Genomic DNA, 19,292 nt, shown 5'->3' with positions numbered 1-19,292 from the left:
GGCCGTAGTTTTCCCTTGCTTTCAGCCGTTCGCAGTACCAGCACAGCAAGGCCGTTTTGGTTAATGTTGCAATGCCAGATCAGTCAATCATCCAGACTGTTGCCCCTGCAACTACTGAAAAGGCTGCTGCCCCTCTTCTGGAACCACACGTTTGTCTGGCCTCTCAACAGATACCCCTCCGTTGTGGTTGCACCTACGGTACGGCCATCTGTATCGCTGAGGCACGCAAGCCTCCCCACCAACGGCAAGGTCCATGGTTCATGGGGGGGGACTTGTGAATATGCTGCTAGATATCCTCGCCAACGCCATCCAGAAAAAAAAAATTGTTTTGTCATCTGGAGCTGCGCCTTTGAGAGTCAGGTTGTCTCCTTCCACCACCACGTGACAGAGGTCGTCCACAGACTCGCTGTACCCCAGCCATTTAGGAAGCTATTCTGGAGGTCATACACTAAGAACCTCAGCGAACTACATGTAGCGTAGCAAGGCAGCTGCATGTCTCGCAAAGCACAGTTGTTAACATGCTGCACGAGCATGTGCTGCACCCTTATCATTACGCTTTCACGCAACACCTGTATCATGCTCATCACCATCAGAGACTGCTATTCTGTGAATGGTTCCAACAACAGGAAGCCAACGATGACTTTGTGAACATCGTAATTTGGTCATATGAACCAGCATTCACTCGTGAGGGTGTCTTTGATATGCACAATGCCCAACAGTGGTGTGAGGTTAACCCACACATCACCCACGACTGTGGATACTGAGTTCACTTTGGTATCAACGTCTGGGCCGGAATATTGGGCGACAGATGGTTGGGTCCTAAATGTTGCCTGACCAGTTGACTGCACGAAGGTATCATGCATTCCTCTTGAACTATCTGCCTTATGTGCAGGAAGATTTTCCACTGCATGTTCAGCAGAGGATATGTTTCAATCCGATGGTGCATCTCCACACTCTGGAGTTAATGCATGACAGTATTTGGACAGAACATTTCCAGGGAAATGGCACAGACGTGGAGGTCCAGTTGTATGGCCACCACTTTCACCTGGCGTAAATCCCTAAGGTTTCTTCCTGTGTGGACACCTGAAGGAGCACATGTAACCTATTCTGCTGACAAATGTGGAAGAATTGGTAGCGCATGTTCATGCTGCTCTTGTTACTGTGGATGCACCTTTGGTGCGAAGGGACCAGAGCTGTATGGTCCGATGAATTGCACAATGTTTGGACGTGGAGGGAGGTCGCTTTGACCATCTGTTGTTCTAAGGACAACGTATTCTGTTGTGAAGGCCATGCAGTTGTTAATATGGACATTATTGTCACTGGTTAGTAATGTGCGGCATCTGAGCGCTTATATTACATGTAGTATAAATGACAAATAGATGTTGTGTTATTGTACTGTGCTGTCATCTTTAGCATTTCGAAACTGATATTGTTTTTGTAGTTATTCTGTCCTATGACAGTTCATTTGTTTCTACTGTCTGTTTCTTATTTGTCTAACCACATATTTATTATGTTCAGCATTACAAAATGTTGTAAATTTAGGATAAGCGTGACCTAAGAAATGGTGTATATTACAGAATAAAATGTCAGAATGAAATTAGCAAATTAAAAAAATGCGCCCCCAACCCAGGGTCAAACCCTCGACCTCCTGCATGCTAACCCAAAACTTTATACACTGCACATTACAATCAGTATGTGCTGACAGAGGTAGTCACCATACATATGGTTATATTGTTGAAGGCTGCCACCCTCTTTAACGTCCTTTTTCTGCCACATGTACGTGCCAGATGAAATTTTGGGAGATACATTTTTTTTATTGCTGGCATCTGAGGAGTCGTGCTGCGAAGCCCGAGTGCACAAATTTCGCTTCATCCTGTATATCGCAGAAAAAAATAACGAAGAAACTATAATTTTGGCTATATTGGTTGACTGTATTTTTATTTTGACAAAAAGTGGAAGTTCAATAAATAGTTACAAGAAACAACTTCAATCTGAATTTGGTATGCATGATTTAGATGAAATGAAATGTATCTTGGTGAAGATCATAAGAAGTGACAATGAAGAAGAGCTGTTAATTGACCAATCAATGTACACAAAAAGAATACCAGAAAAATTTGGCATGAATAATTGCAAGCCAGTTTTTACATCTATGGAACAGGGTGTGAAGTTATTAGAGCCAAAAGAAGATGAAATATGTAAAAAGGAGGTAGCTTACTTGGAGTAAGTGGGAAATGTTTTATATTTAGCTCAAATGTTTGCGCTAGATTTTGCCTTTGCTACTAATACAGTGAGCAAATTTTGCATTGTGCTGCCCCCTACTGCCACTTACTCCATATCAGCAACCTCAGCAGTCACTAGACATCGTGAGAGAGCAGAATAGGGCACTCCATGGAACTCAGAGACTTCCAACGTGGTCAGGTGATTGGGTGTCACTTGTGTCATACATCTGTATGTGAGATTTACACATTCTGAAACATTTATAGGTCCATAGTTCCCAATGTGATAGTGAAGTGGAAACGTGAAGGGACACATACAGCACAAAAAACGTACAGGCTAACCTTGTCTATTGACTGACAGAGACCGCCGACAGTTGAAGAGTGTTGTAATGTGTAATAGGTAGACATCTATCCAGACCATCACACAGGAATTCCAAACTTCATCAGGATCCACTGCAAGTGCTATGACAGTTAGGTGGGAGGTGAGGAGGCTTTGGATGTCATGGTCAAGCGGCTGCTCATAACCCAAACATCACGCCAGTAAATGCCAAACGATGCTTCACTTGGTGTAAGGAGCGTGAACATTGGACATTTGAACAGTGGAAAACGATGTGTGGAGTGACGAGTCACGGTACACAATGTAGCTATCCGATGGCAGGGTGTGGGTATTGCGAATGCCTGGTGACCATCACCTGCCAGCATGTGTAGTGCCGTTAGTAAAATTCAGAGGCGGTAGTGTTGTGGTGTGGTTGTGTTTTTCATGGAGGGGGCTTGCACCCCTTGTTGTTTACATGGCACAGGCCCACACTGATGTTTTAAGCACCATCTTGCTTCCCACTGTTGAAGAGCAATTCGGGGATGACGATTGCATCTTTCAACCCAATCAAGCAATTGTTCATAATGCAGGGCCTGTGGTGGAGTGATTACATGACAATAATATCCCTGTAATGGACTGGCCTGCACAGAGTCTTGACCTGAATCCTATAGAACACCTATGTGGATGTTTTGGAATGCCACTTCGTGCTAGGCGTAACTGACCGATATTGATACCTCTCTCAGTGCAGCACTCCATGAAGAACGGGTTGCCATTCCCCAAGAAACCTTCCAGCACCTGATTGAATTTATGCCTGCAAGAGTGGAAGCTGTCATCAAGGCTAAGGGTGGGCCAACACCATGTTGTATCCCAGCATTAGCAATGGAGTGCGCCACGAACTTACAAGTTGTTTTCAGCCAGGTGTCTGGATACTTTTGATCACATAGTGTATGTTAGATATTTTGTGCTATATACATTGATGTAGTATGCCTTTATATCGAGCTGTGAACATATTAAATATAGTAAAATATACGTTCCGAAGCCGTGTTTTTCCATCAACACTATTTTACTGTTAAAAAATATAATCCAGTATACAGGTAGAAACTTTAAAAAAAAGTAAAGCCTTGTACTTCATTCATTTTTTTACTACATAGGACCTTTGTTACATTATCACATGAACAGGGACATATTGTTATGGGAAATTAATACTAATTAAGAAAACATGCCTTAACTGGAAATTAATTACGTACAGTATACAATAAAAGTAAAGTATTTAATGTGACTTTGTAAGTTGTTAAATTCAAATTATCAATAATCAACAGAGAATGAAGATGATGGTGATGACAAGTTCCATTTATTAGGAAGAGCATCCCAGATTTTATGTATAGTTATTTGAGAGCCTGAAAGTCATCTGCAAATTAGTGTCATGTGTACAGCAGATAATGATGAGGAGTGACAGATGTTTCCATGTTATTAAGCTAACTTGTTCCAAGTGTGTACAGATATAAGAGAATTTTATGTTCAGCATAATCAGATGAAGAATTAAGACACTGGCCACAGATTCAGGAGGATATAGTCTCAATCTCTGTCTGGCTGTCTTGATTTAGGTTTTTATTTTCCTAAACCTGTTCTGTCAAATGCCAGAAAGCTCATGGTCAACCATCTGCCCCTTGCCTTTCATTAAATAAGTTTCATCAAATGTTCTTCCTTGTACTGAGCTAAAAGACCTTATGTCATTGTATAACGATCTTTGTACAAATGAATTACTAATACCAGTACTAAAGAAAATCCAAATTAGGATGACTGAATGAGATAACAGTCCTGCTACAACACCACATCCTGAGAAAGGATGTGGTGTTGTAGCAGAGAAAGGCACTAACAATTCTGAAAGCTAGGATTATTTTTTATTACTTTTGTATGCAACTGTCAGCAGTACTTAGAAGTTTGGTTCTGGGAGGGGCAGGGTGTTAGTACATCTTCATCTACATGACTAGTCTGCAGCTCACACTTAAACCTAACTTGGATCCGTCACATGGATGTCTAAGGGGGGAGGGGGGCAAAAATTGCCTTTGCGTTCTTTTCACTTTTTAACATTTTTTGTTTCTTTTGTTTTGATTATTTAATGAACTAGGAATTTCTTTACTAGGTTGCAAGACACTTTGCATAGTTATCAGGAACATTATAACATATAACATGTACAAATGCAATAAATAAAGTAATGAATTTGAGAAATATTATTATATTTTTATCACGAAACTAACACTTTCATATACATCAGACTTATATTAAGAAATCATAAAAGAATGTACAATAGCAAACCACAAATAAGAAAACGAGGAAATCAATCAGAAATCACAATTGAGTTTTCCCCTCACTCACTTTCAATTTCACAACCTCTGCATATGATTGTTTTTGCAGAATGAGTGGAACACACATACTTGGAACACCTGCAACAAACTATAGACACTTTTGTCATCTCGCCTTTTTCCTTTGTAGAGTTTTTACTCTTCAAACAGAGGTGACATCTTCCTCATGAATAAAATTCAATAGATCGAACAGTTGCGGTAATGCTAGGCAGCATTGTCCCTAGAACACTTTCCATTGCAGAGATGATAGGCTTTTGTAATAAACTCATGATATTCTTTGCTCTGTCTTCCACAGCTGGCCTAACGAACTGTTGACCTAATTCTAGCAGATACAACCTTGTTACATTATGCTTCTTATTCCAGTTTGGGTTGTTTATCATGAAAATTGATCCAGCATTGACACAGGCAGGGTGAAGGTCACGGTTAAAGCAGGCTCAGACATGGTAATTGGATGTGTCTATAGGCCCCCGGGCTCAGCAGCTGTTGTGGCTCAGCACCTGAAGAATAATTTGGAAAATATTTCGAGTAGATTTCCCCACCATGTTATAGTTCTGGGTGGAGTTTTTAATTTGCCGGATATAGACTGGGAGACTCAAACGTTCATAATGGGTGGCAGGGACAAAGAATCCAGTGAAATATTTTTAAGTGCTTTATCTGAAAACTACCTTGAGCAGTTAAACAGAAAACCGACTCGTGGCGATAACATATTAGACCTTCTGGTGACAAACAGACCCGAACTATTTGAATCAGTTAATGCAGAACAGGGAATCAGTGATCATGAAGCGGTTACTGCATCGATGATTTCAGCCGTAAATAGAAATATTAAAAAAAAGGTAGGAAGATTTTTCTGTTTTTAGCAAAAGTGACAAAAAGCAGATTACAGAGTACCTGACGGCTCAACACAAAAGTTTTGTCTCAAGTGCAGATAGTGTTGAGGATCAGTGGACAAAGTTCAAAACCATGGTACAATATGCGTTAGATGAGTATGTGCCAAGCAAGATCGTAATAGATGGGAAAGAGCCACCATGGTACAACAACCGAGTTAGAAAACTGCTGCGGAAGCAAAGGGAACTTCACAGCAAACATAAACATAGCCAAAGCCTTGCAGACAAACAAAAATTACGCGAAGCGAAATGTAGTGTGAGGAGGGCTATGCGAGAGGCTTTCAATGAATTCGAAAGTAAAGTTCTATGTACTGACTTGTCAGAAAATCCTAAGAAATTTTGGTCCTATGTCAAAGCGGTAGGTGGATCAAAACAAAATGTCCAGACGCTCTGTGACCAAAATGGTACTGAAACAGAGGATGACAGACTAAAGGCTGAAATACTAAATGTCTTCTTCCAAAGCTGTTTCACAGAGGAAGACTGCACTGTGCTTCCTTCTCTAGATTGTCGCACAGTTGACAAAATGGTAGATATCAAAGTAGACGTCAGAGGGATAGAGAAACAATTAAAATCGCTCAAAAGAGGAAAGGCCGCTGGTCCTGATGGGATACCAGTTCGATTTTACACAGAGAACGCGAAGGAACTTGCTCCCCTTCTTGCAGTGGTGTACCGTAGGTCTCGAGAAGAGCGAAGCGTTCCAAAGGATTGGAAAAGGGCACAGGTCATCCCCGTTTTCAAGAAGGGACGTCGAACACATATGCAGAACTATAGACCTATATCTCTAACGTCGATCAGTTGTAGAATTTTGGAACACGTATTATGTTCGAAAATAATGTCTTTTCTGGAGACTAGAAATCTACTCTGTAGGAATCAGCATGGGTTTCGAAAAAGACGGTCGTGTGAAACCCAGCTCGCGCTATTCGTCCACGAGACTCAGAGGGCCTTAGACACGGGTTCACAGGTAGATGCCGTGTTTCTTGACTTCCGCAAGGCTTTTGACATAGTTCCCCACAGGCGTTTAATGAACAAAGTAATAGCATACAGACTATCAGATCAATTGTGTGATTGGATTGAGGAGTTCCTAGATAATAGAACGCAGCATGTCATTCTCAATGGAGAGAAGTCTTCCGAAGTAAGAGTGATTTCAGGTGTGCCGCAGGGGAGTGTCATAGGACTGTTGCTATTCACAATATACATAAATGACCTGGTGGATGACATCGGAAGTTCACTGAGGCTTTTTGCAGATGATGCTGTGGTGTATCGAGAGGTTGCAACAATGGAAAATTGTACTGAAATGCAGGAGGATCTGCAGCGAATTGACGCATGGTGCACGGAATGGCAATTGAATCTCAATGTAGACAAGTGTAATGTGATGCGAATACATAGAAAGATAGGTCCCTTATCATTTAGCTACAAAATAGCAGGTCAGCAACTGGAAGCAGTTAATTCCATAAATTATCTGGGAGTTTGCATTAGGAGTGATTTAAAATGGAATGATCATATAAAGTTGATCGTCGGTAAAGCAAATGCCAGACTGAGATTCATTGGAAGAATCCTAAGGAAATGCAATCCGACAACAAAGGAAGTAGGTTACAGTACGTTTGTGCACCCAATGCTTGAATAGTGCTCAGCAGTGTGGGATCCGCACCAGGTAGGGTTGATAGAAGAGATAGAGAAGATCCAACGGAGAGCAGCGCACTTAGTTACAGGACCATTTAGTAATTGCTTAAGCGTTACGGAGATGATAGATAAACTCCAGTGGAAGACTCTGCAGGAGAGACGCTCAGTAGCTCGGTACGGGCTTTTGTTAAAGTTTCGAGAACATACCTTCACCGAAGAGTCAAGCAGTATATTGCTCCCTCCTACGTATATCTCGCGAAGAGACCATGAGGATAAAATCAGAGATATTAGAGCCCACACAGAAGCATACCGACAATCCTTCTTTCCACGTACAATACGAGACTGGAATAGAAGGGAGAACCGATAGAGGTACTCAGGGTACCCTCCGCCACACACCGTCAGGTGGCTTGTGGAGTATGGATGTAGATGTAGATGTAGATGTAGATATCAAGGTGAAAAAGAGAGATAATGGCCACTTTCTCGTCCCTCGGTTTACTGAATGATGTCATGTCATTTGATCAGTGCTGTCTATGTCCCGTTTGGTTTCATTGTAGTAGAGATTGATGTTTGTCTTTTTTTTTCCTCTGTCAACTCACCCACTTTGTTATCATTGTGTTGTGTGGAAAGAAGTAGGAGATTTTTAATAGGCTTCAGTTTGGAGATGTATGAAACCAAGGTAACTGGTGCGTTGCCTGTTTTAGGATCTGTGAATAAGAAATTAGAGAAATGTAGCTCTTGACCCTGCATCTTCTTTAGCTGCTCTGGTATGTGTTTTCTGTTTCTCTTCAATGTGCCCACCAAAGTTAACTTGTCATCATTGTAAAGCTCCTCGGCTAGGTCTACGGATGTATAATAATGATCTGTTGTTATATTTTGTCCACTTCCTACCTGCGGCTTGTAACTCCGTTCCTCGGCAGATTGTTCATCCATCCCTGCATAGACCTCCATTTTTAGAACATACCGAGTGTGTGCATCTGACTACATCCTAATAAATATGCCATACTTCTCAGGTTTGTCTTTCATAAAAACCCTAGAGGGACATCTAACTCGAAATAGGGAGAGCATTTCATCATCATTTGTATTTGGTATGTAGTATTTCACAAACATTTTGTCAATTTTGTCGAAACTTTTGCAAAGGGGGCAAAACTTTTCCTAAAACTTCCTGGCAGATTAAAACTGTGTACTGGACCAAGACTCAAACTCGGGACATTTGCCTTTCGCAGGTAGAGCACTTGGCAGCCAAAGGCCTTGCCACTCTTCTAACAGCCATGTACTGCACATCTCTAGAGGAACAGAAGGTTCCAAATGATTGGGAAAGAGCACCCCTATATCTCTGACGTCGATCTGTTGTAGAATTTTAGAACATGTTTTTTGCTCGAGTATCATGTTGTTTCTGGAAACCCAGAATCTACTTCGTAGGAATCAACATGGATTCCGGAAACAGCGATTGTGTGAGACCCAACTCACGTTATTTGTTCATGAGACCCAGAAAATATTAGATACAGGCTCCCAGGTAGATGCTATTTTCCTTGACTTCCGGATGGCATTCCATACAGTTCCTCATTGTCACCTGATAAACAAAGTAAGAGCCTACAGAATGTCAGACCAGCTGTGTGGATGGTTTGAAGAGATTTTAGCAAACAGAACACAGCATGTTGTTCTCAATGGAGAGATGTCTACAGACATTAAGGTATCCTCTGTCGTGCCACAGGGGAGTGTTATGGGACCATTGCTTTTCACAATATATGTAAATGACCTAGTAGATTGTGTCGGAAGTTCCATGCGGCTTTTCGCGGATCATGCTGTGGTATACAGAGAAGTTGCAGCATTAGAAAATTGCAGCGAAATGCAGGAAGATCTGCAGCGGATAGGCACTTGGTGCAGGGAGTGGCAACTGACAGTTAACATAGACAAATGTAGTGTATTGTGAATACATAAAAAGGAGGATCCTTTATTGTATGATTATAAGATAGCGGAACAAACACTGGTAGCAGTTACTTCTGTAAAATATCTGGGAGTATGCGTGCAGAACAATTTGAAGTGGAATGATCATATAAAATTAATTGTTGGTAAGGCGGGTACCAGGTTGAGATTCATTGGGAAAGTCCTTAGAAAATGTAGTCAATCAACAAAGGAGGTGGCTTACAAAACACTTGTTCTACCTATACTTGAGCATTGCTCATCAGTGTGGGATACGTACCAGATCGGGTTGACGGAGGAGACAGAGAAGATCCAAAGAAGAGAGGTACTTTTCGTCACAGGGTTATTTGGTAAGCGTGATAGCGTTACGGAGATGTTTAGCAATCTCAAGTGGCAGACTCTGCAAGAAAGGCGCTCTGCATCGTGGTGTATCTTGCTTTCCAGGTTTCGAGAGAGTGCGTTTCTGGATGAGGTATCGAATATATGGCTTCCCCCTACTTATACCTCCCGAGGAGATCATGAATGTAAAATTATAGAGATTTGAGCGCGCACGGAGGCTTTCCGGCAGTCGTTCTTCCCGCGAACCATACGCGACTGGAACAGGAAAGGGAGGTAATGACAGTGGCACATAAATTGCCCTCTGCCACACACCGTTGGGTGGCTTGCGGACTATACATGTAGATGTAGATGTAGATGAATGCAAAGGTCTCAAGTTCGAGTCTTGATCCGGCGCATCTAACCAGGAAGTTTCATAACATTGCACATTCCACTGCAGAGTGAAAATCTCATTCTGGAAACTTATTCTGCTTTCATCTTTTAGTTCTTATTTCTTGATCATCAAATCTAATCAGGGACAGAAGTTCTCCACATCGGATATGACTCATTGTAGCCATGTAGATGTTCTTTCCCAGTACTTTCCCCCATAAGTCCCCAAGAGGCAATCTAGTGCCATTATTTGTGTCCATGAGTATCAAAATACCAATGAAGACGTACATTTCTTCTATGGTTGTAAGTTTTAAATTCTTATTATGAGGAGCTTGGTTTGTATAGTCCACAATAATCTTCATTATTTCAGGCGTTATGAACTGTTTGAAAAATTCCGACGCACTAGTGGTCAAGCCTTCATGAGTCACAACTTCATGAAAATTCATTATATTTTGTAGTGACCTGTTTACTTGCCTTGCAAACACAGTAATATATTGCATACCACTTTTTGTTGTTACAATGATGCTGGAAGCAGCTGCATGCTGTTCATCAGGCGATGAACTCCGTGAATTTGACTCATTTTCAATTGCTGTGTCACTGTTGTATGTCACAACTATACCATCTTCTTCTGAATCACTTTCATCACCTTCACTGTTATAGCTGACACCTCTTCATCTGTGAGAAACCTCTGGTACTGATGCGACATTTTATTAGAACTACGAATAATGTACAACTGCTTGATCAACAAAGGAGATCTATTTCAAAGCAACAATGGCATCACAATACAGTGGTACCAACAGAAAATGCATTTCTTTCTGCCATGTTGAGAAATATTTTAATGAGAAAAGTTGTCTCTCCGATGTCGGGTGGGGGGGACTGCCTGCACTTAAATTAAATATAATAGGCAGATTTAAATAATTCACAAAAATTATAAAACCATGAAAGCACATACTCTAGATATTTTCTACAACTACCAAAATTCTTGCTTCTTCACTCCAACAAATGGATATATTACACAAATACTGCGGCCAATTTTGCCCCCCCTCCCCTCCCTCCCTCTCCTTAGTGGTACTAGCATTAAATTCCTGGCAGGGTTCGTTGAACCACCTTCATCTATTTGTCCATCATTCTGCTCTCAAACAGCGCATGGGTAAAACGAACACTTAAATCTTTCCGTGTGATTTCTGATTCCTCTTATTTTATTACAATGATCATTTCTCTCTGTGTAAGTTGGTCTCAACAAAATATTTCCTTATTCAGAGGAGAAACTTGGTGACTGAAATTTCATAAAACGGTATCATCATAATTAAAAAGCCGTTGTTTTAATGACTACCACCCCAATTGAAAAATCTGCCAATTCTATCTGGTATGTATTCCATACTGTGCAGCAATACCCCAGAAGATTATGAACAAGAATAGTGTAAGCAGTTTCTCTAGCAGACCTGCTGCATCTTCTAAGTGTTCTGCCAATAAAACACAGTCTTTGGTCTGCCTACCCAACAACATTATCTGTACGGTGATTCCAATTTAATTTGTTTATAATTGTAATCCACGGGTATTTAGTTGTCTTTAGTCCTTTAGATTTATGTGTTTGGATGATCTCATGCTTCTCATTATTTAGGTTCAGTTGCCCCTATTTGCACCGTAGAGATATCTTATAATTTTGTAATTGGTTTTGATCTCCTGATGACTGCACTAGATGGTAAATAACAGCATTATCTGCAAACACTCTAAGAGTGCTTCTCAGATTGTTTCCTAAATTGTTTATATAGATTAGGAACAGCAGAGGGCCTGTACCACTTCCTTGTGGAATGCCAGACATCACTTCTGTTTTACTCAGTGACTTTTAATTGGACTGTGACCTTTCTGACAGGAAATCCTGAATCCAGTTGTACAGCAGAGGCAGTACTCCTTAGGCACACAATTTGATTTGAAGTTGCTTGTGAGAAATGGTGTTAAAAGCATTCTGGAAATGTGGAACCGTTTGGGACCCCCATCACACTTTGTTTTATGCTGCCTGTTGAACAGATGTTACTCACTCACAACCAGTTTTGTATATCAGTTGACTTACTGAAAGGCATCTCCTACCAGACATTGGAAGAGAAACCAGCTATGTCGTAGTTCAGCAAGTAAATGTTGTGTGTGCGTATGTTGAAAAAACATGTTGTTCACTTGCATAAATGTATCTGTGATATCATTCCTTTAAGTGAAATTGATTGCTCACTTGCTGAATATGCTGCTTGATGTAGCACATCCAATTTCAACAGCTGCTTCATACAGAAAGAAATGCTTTCTTTATTTATTAATTTGCTACTTTATGTTTGTGAAACAGTTCTGACTTGTGGTTGAGTCAGTCTCCTTTCCTAGTCCACAAGCATGTTTTTTCCCAAATTGTTCTTCCTTTCTTTCTCTGGCCCTTACCCTTTTTTGTGTCCAGAAACCTTTCCTTAATGAATTTCTGAAACTGTATCCTGCTATTCTCTGCTTATTTCGTTTTGCTGATATCTGTGCTTTGTTGTTATTTGACTTATAATTTTTTAATATAATAATGTTAAAAATGCCACTAAAATCATATATTTTGGGTATTATTGCAAGTTTAACAAAGGGTTAATGATTACAGAGTGGGTTATTGATGTCAGTGATACGGACTCTGTCTGCAAGTGAATCAAATGAACAGCGAGACAGAGAAAAGGGTAAATTGGAAAGAGAATACAAGAAAAGTGACCAAAGATTGGATGAACTTGTCTCATTACATGATCAAGATCTTACACGTGTTATGCAGGTAACTGTAAATTGCATAATTCAGAGTATTAAAATGTTTTAAGTAATTCACATGATCATAAAATGTATATATTTCTTCTAAGTTAATGATTTTTTTTTACAGCTGTTTGGAAAGCTCTCTACCCGAGTGCAATTGTCACGAGAAAAAATTCATGCTGTTAAAGAAAACTTACATGCTTGCAAAATGCTCCTCCGGTGCCGGAGGGAGGAACTGAAAAAATTGTGGCTTGAAGGAGTTGAGCATAAACATGTTCTCGAACTCTTAGAACAAATGTAAGTTCATTCTTGTGCTTGACAGTAAAACATGTGATTAATTTTAATTAAACATTATGTTTTGATGTCTGTGTGGTATCCCATTTTATTAAATCTTTTATCCTCATCTTCTACATTAACATTCACCTGATGCACCACAAGGAATGCCAAAACCACTCTTCCAAATGTGGTTGAGAGAAATTGTTGATAAGAGTTCTTGCTCAGTTGTATGTACCTGTAGCCTTAACACGTGTGTTTCTTTTCATGCCTGCGTAAAGCTTGGCAATTTCTCATCCTTACCACATGAATGTCCCATCTCTCATTACCATTTTCATGTGATTAATTATGCTCTATACTCCAATACAAAACTGTTATTCCATCAGAATTTTTAAATTTTTGTAAAACTGTGATATCAATTCATTTGTTATCTGTGTATTATGTTTGGGGTGACTGAATAACAAAAGTTTATAATGACAAAAGAAAATTTAGAATAATGAATCAGGAACTGTTAGTTAAACAATCTTCACACTCAAATTGTGGGCAACATTTGTGCATAGTCGCATTGAATTCCCTGTGTTTCTGCCTGTTCAGTATATTTACCTTATTGAGGTACAACTTGTATGAAATCCGTGTCCGGCCATCCTGTTTTAGGTTTTCCGTGATTTCCCTAAATTGCATCAGGCAAATTTCTTCCTGGTTCCTTTGAAGGGGCACGACCGACTTCCTTCCACACCTTTTCTAATCTGATGAGACTGATGACCTCCCTGCCTGGTCCCCTCCCCCACATCAACCAACGAACTTATATGAACTTTCTGAAAAGACAAAAAAATGCTCTCAGAATCTGCACAGTAAATATAGTATTACATACAATCAGTACTGGTCAGACTGAGAACAGGTCTTTGCTCAACAGCAACTGAATGCAATTCGTGGAAATTTGTTGAAAGCTCTCTTGAAAAAGAATCATTTTATGATCAGAGGAAAAGATAATTAGTGAAGTTGCGTTTGATGACCTTGGAGATACCCTCCTGCGGGTTCGGGGGTCAGAATAGGCCCGCGGTATTCCTGCCTGTCGTAAGAGGCGATTAAAAGGAGTCTCAAACTTTTCGGCCTTAATGTAATTGTCCCCTTAGGGGTTTGACCACTACCTTTCATAATTTTTTGTTAGTGTGTACCATTTGGGGAAGGACACCTTATGTGGTGCATTCTATATCCATCTTGCCCTAAGATCTGGCACACGCAATGTTGTCATGGAGTTGGCCTTACTCCGAGCTTCCGGCCACATCAGCTGCAGTGTGTTCCAGGTGGCGTACATGCCCTCCATTATGTGCTTCTATCTTCGCACTCATGACACATATGGATATTTGACACCCGACATCCAGCACAGTAGCCAGTCTGTTGTGGTAGGGTCGTCATGTACCCTCTTGGTGGTAGCCCCCTGACTACACAGGGATCGCACTGCTGATGCCTGAGCTGTTACCTCCCCACGTATGCCGAGGAGTAGATGCCTATCCCTCTGGGGCATCAGGACTCCCGGCAAAGGCCATCCTGCCAGGTGGCGCTTGAATTGGGTACTCGGGGCCTTCTGGCTCCGTCTCAGGGTGGGTTCCGTAAAGACCGCTCCGCCTCCTACAATCTGGTGAGCCTGGAGTCGGCCATCTGTACTGCCTTTGCCCGCCATGAGCACCTGGTCGCTGTCTTTTCTGACATGTGGAAGACATATGATACGACATGGCATCATCACATCCTTTCTACGCTTCATGGATGGTGTCTTCGGGGCCCTCTGCCGATCTTTATCTGCAATTTTCTGTCGTATCGTACCTTCTGCATGCACGTCACGGCCTCATATAGTTCCTCCGAAGTCCAGGATAACGGTGTGCCACAGGGTTCTGTTTTAAGTGTCTGCCTGTTCTTAATAGCCATTAATGGGCTCGCTGCGGCCGTGGGTAATTCTGTCTCTGCTTCCCTGTATGCTGACGACTTCTGCCTTTACTACAGATCTATTGGCATTGCAGCTGCTGAACGTCAGCTACAGGGTGCAATGCGCAAGGCACAGTCTTGGGCTGTAGCGCATGGTTTTCAGTTTTCGGCTGCCAAGACCTGCGTTATGCATTTGTGCCGGTGTCGAACGGTCCATCCTGAGCCACAGCTTTATCTTGATAATGAACTTCTAGCTGTGGTGGAGACCCACAGGTTTTGGGTGTAGTTTTTGATGCCCGGTTGACTTGGCTGCCTCATATTCGGCAACTTAAACAGGCTTCTTGGCGGCATCTAAATGCTATGCGGTGCTTGAGCCACACCAGCTGGGGCGCCGACCGATCTACCCTGTTACGGCGGTACCAGGCGTTAATCCAGTCCTGTCTGGACTATGGGACTCTGGCTTATGGCTCAGCATCCCCATCTGCATTGCGGGTGCTGGACCCAATACTACACAGTGGGATACGACTTGCCACTGGTGCCTTCCGGAACAGCCCAGTGGACAGCAGACTTGTGGAGGCAGGTGTCCCTCCATTGCGGTTAAGGTGCCAAAATTTACTGGCTGCTTATGCTGCCCGTGTTTTTAGCTTGCCCGGGCATCCAAACTATCGTCTCCTGTTCCCGCAATCGGTCGTCCATCTGCCTGCACTACGGCCCCCGGTCAGGTTGTACGATCGCAGTCTGCGTCAAAGAGCTTCTCTCAAGGGCTTGGGGCTTTACCTCTTCCGCTTAATTTCCAGGCACCTCTGCGTACACCACCGTGGTGTGTGCCTCGCCCTCGCCTTGAGCTGGAACTGGCACAGGGCCCGAAGGACTCAGTCCCTCCAGAGGCCTTCCGCCGCCGCTTTTATTCCATCTTAGCCACGTATCAGGGCTCTGGCATTGTTTACACTGACGTCTCGTTGGTTGCTGGTCGTGTTGGTTAAGCCCTAACTCTAGGGGACCATTCCGAACAACGTTCATTGCCAGCTGGCTGCAGTGTTTACACTGCTTGGCTGGCTGCCATCTTACGTACCCTAGTGTATATCCGCTCCTGCTCAGGTGAGTCCTTCATTATCTGTAGCGATTCCTTGAGCGGTTTACGAGCTCTCGACCAGTGTTTTCCTCGTTCCCGTCTGGTGATGGCTATCCAGGAGTCCCTGCATACTATTGCACATTGTGGCCGCTCTGTGGTGTTTGTGTGGACCCCCGGTCGTGTCGGTATCCCGGGCAATGAACATGTTGACCGCCTGGTGAAAGAGGCCACCAGTAAACCATCTCTGTATGTTGGCCTCCCAGAGACCGATTTGAGGGCAGTCTTACGCCACAAAGTTTTTGCGCTATGGGACAATGAATGGCGCCAACTGACCACGTGTAATAAACTTCGTGTTGTCAAGGAGACGACAGCTGTGTGGCGGTCATCCCTGCGAGCCACTCGCAGGGACTCAGTAGTCCTTTGCCGGCTCTGCATTGGCCACTCCCGGCTGACACACAGTTATTTACTGCGCCGGGAGGACCCTCCTGTATGTCGCTGCGGGGCGGCTTTGACGGTGGCCCACATTTTGTTGGCCTGACCCCTTTTAGCTGTGGTCAGGCAGACGTTTGCGCTGCCTGATACGCTCCCTGCCATTTTATCTGATGACCCTGCTATGGCTGGCTTAGTTTTACGTTTTATTCAGGCACGGGGTTTTTATCGTTTAATCTGAGTGTTTGTTATGTACTTTTGTGTTGATTCTGGCCTTTGGCTTATGATTTTAATCTGAGTTTTTAATGTATTACTCGGTGGTTGGCTTTTCCTTTTTTGTTTCTATGGTCGGCCAACCACCGTTACACTCTGTGTGATTTTAGTTTGTCTTGTGTGGTCTTTATCTAAGTTTCTCTTGTTCTGTGTCATCTGTGATCTTTTATGTTAATCGTTTTATTCTCTGTGGGTGTTTTTAGTATTTGGAAAAAGGGACCGATGACCATAGCAGTCTGGTCCCTTTAATCCCCACAAACCAACCAACCAACCAACCAACCAACCTTGGAGATAGGAAAACCTCTTGTGATATGGAGTGAGTCAAGGTATATGTTCACAAAAGACAGCCAAACCATACAATGTACAGATACCCATATCGTGCAATATTGGCTGGATATAATTTTAACCTACTGACTGTAGACTTGGACATTTATGAATTCATTGCAGGTTGTGTCCACAGACAGTCTTCTGGAATAAATCCGTCAAGAAGGGTAGGGGAATACTTATGCTGGGGAGAGCAGAAAAGCAGTTGTTAGCAGCCCATATAGATAGTGAATGGACATCATTTAGTTCCAGCATAATGGATGTAGAGGACTTATGGGCAGAGTTTAAACTGATTGTCTCTGGAGAAGTATGTGCCGAGTAAGTGGATTCAGAATGAGAAAGACTCACTCTGGTTTAATTATGAAATTTGGAAAATGCTAAGAAAGCAGAGATTGTTACACTGTCTGGTCATAACAGAACATGGAAATGTCAACAGGTAGAAGTTAATGAACATTCATGCATCTGTAAAAGTCCAATGCGTGAAGCATTCTTCCATAATCATCTTTAGCAAAGGATCTTGCCGAATAGCATAGAATACTCTGGTCATATAAAAAATCACTAAGTTGGTCGAAGGCTTGTTTCCAGTCACTCATTAACTAATTTGATGTAGCAAAACTAAAGTTGAAGTCTTTAACTTTCACATTTAAAAACCATTCTTGCAGAAAGATTATACTGACTGAAGTATTTATGGATCAGGTTCTTGGTTGTAACTGAGTCAACAATGTCCTTAATGGTCTGTCACCCTGATGATGATCATGAGCATTTTTAACGTATTTAAGATTTGCTTCTGCTGTACAGTGCCACGAATGTACCATATTACCATTTGCCTCCTGCAGAGGATTGAGAGCTGTAAGAGAGCTCACGTCTTGAAAAACCCCTGTTTAAATTCCTTTATTGGGTTTTGTGTGATTTACCGAAGCCACCAAACAGTTAATTATTATGATTATATGACTGTGTTCTTTGTGGATGAAAGGCTATTGGTTTTACTTCTGTAGCTTTGAGGGTATTTCAACCGAGTGCGGCTGTTCTGAGACGGAATAGTTAATGATTGAACGTTTGTCTATTATTACGGACCACAAAGGTTGCGATGTACAAACTGATATATATTTCCTACTAACACACAAATTCTGAGGCAGTTGCTACCTTTGCCTTACACATTTAATTATGGTTATATCTTTAATCGGTTGCTGATTTTAGGTACTTCGTCACACACAATGATGATGGTTAACATTCACAACATTCCTCACTGCAAATCCATGGTTGTTGCTGGCTGACACGGTTGATGCGAAACATGAAATTCGGCACTTGTTGCTTTTGGTTTTATATCACTCGTGAATCGTAATTGATGAGGGTCAACCCCACAAAGATCAGGGCGACGCCCTAATTCGTCATACTCCGGTGAATTTGCCGTTTACAACTCACTCAACCACCATTCTTGCCCGTCTCTCCAGTACTACTGCTCACTCGATACTCGTCTCACTGCCTCCTGCTGCACTCGACAATCGACTCCTGTCTGCTATCGACCTTGGTGTCAGATACTAATAACTATGTCCGTGGGATCATGGATCCCTTAGAGTCTACAACAACTCACTATGAAATGAACTGCCTTTTTAAAGAACTTATCTGTACTTGCTTGTCTTCATATTTAATGTTTACGGTGTTAGGTGATAAACCTCTTAATACTCAGAACAACATATCCAAAATGAATTGCAGAACAGAACATGAGAGAAAAATGACATTTCTCCTCAGCTTCTGTCAACTGTTCCTGGGTGTTGTCATTGTGGGTAGCGGTGCTTGATCTGGCCTTCCAAAACACTGCCAAGCTTTGACGCCAAAGTATAAACACCATCTCCACAGCAGGTGCAGACTCTTGACAGCACCACATCTTGTTGATATCTTGTGCTCATGTTTCTCCCATTGTCTCTGCACAAACCAAAATTGAATCCTGCACAGCGGAAATCCCCAAATTCTAACTATCTAAACAATGTTTCACATGAACATCTTTCATCTGATTGCAGGGAGGAGATGGAACACCCTGTTACACCACTATACATACCATTGTTCAACCGTCATACAGACTCTCATATGTAGGACATAGAAGTTGACATCCCTGACATTGAGATGCAAATGAAAGAGTTGAAAACAAATAGGAATCCCAGTTCAGTTTTACAGAGAGTATTCTATGGGACGGCCCCCTCTGTTAACTTGCATTTATCATGA

General features: G+C 42.1%; 1 protein-coding gene across 1 annotated transcript in view; it reads left to right on the top strand.

Moving 5' to 3' along the window:
• The window catches only part of LOC126266809 (exocyst complex component 4), a 246,924-nt gene that overhangs the window by 14,922 nt on the left and 212,710 nt on the right, over positions 1 to 19,292 (top strand). Inside the window, exons 2-3 of the mRNA XM_049971362.1 lie at positions 12,645 to 12,806; positions 12,909 to 13,078. Of these exons, the coding sequence (XP_049827319.1) occupies positions 12,645 to 12,806; positions 12,909 to 13,078 (332 nt within the window). The remainder of the gene's footprint in view (positions 1 to 12,644; positions 12,807 to 12,908; positions 13,079 to 19,292) is intronic.

The sequence above is a fragment of the Schistocerca gregaria genome, chromosome 4 (genome assembly GCF_023897955.1).
Source record: "Schistocerca gregaria isolate iqSchGreg1 chromosome 4, iqSchGreg1.2, whole genome shotgun sequence".
Taxonomy (NCBI): Eukaryota; Metazoa; Arthropoda; class Insecta; order Orthoptera; family Acrididae; genus Schistocerca; species Schistocerca gregaria.
Note: the sequence above shows the minus strand (reverse complement) of the source record. Positions and strands in the feature narration are given on the sequence as shown.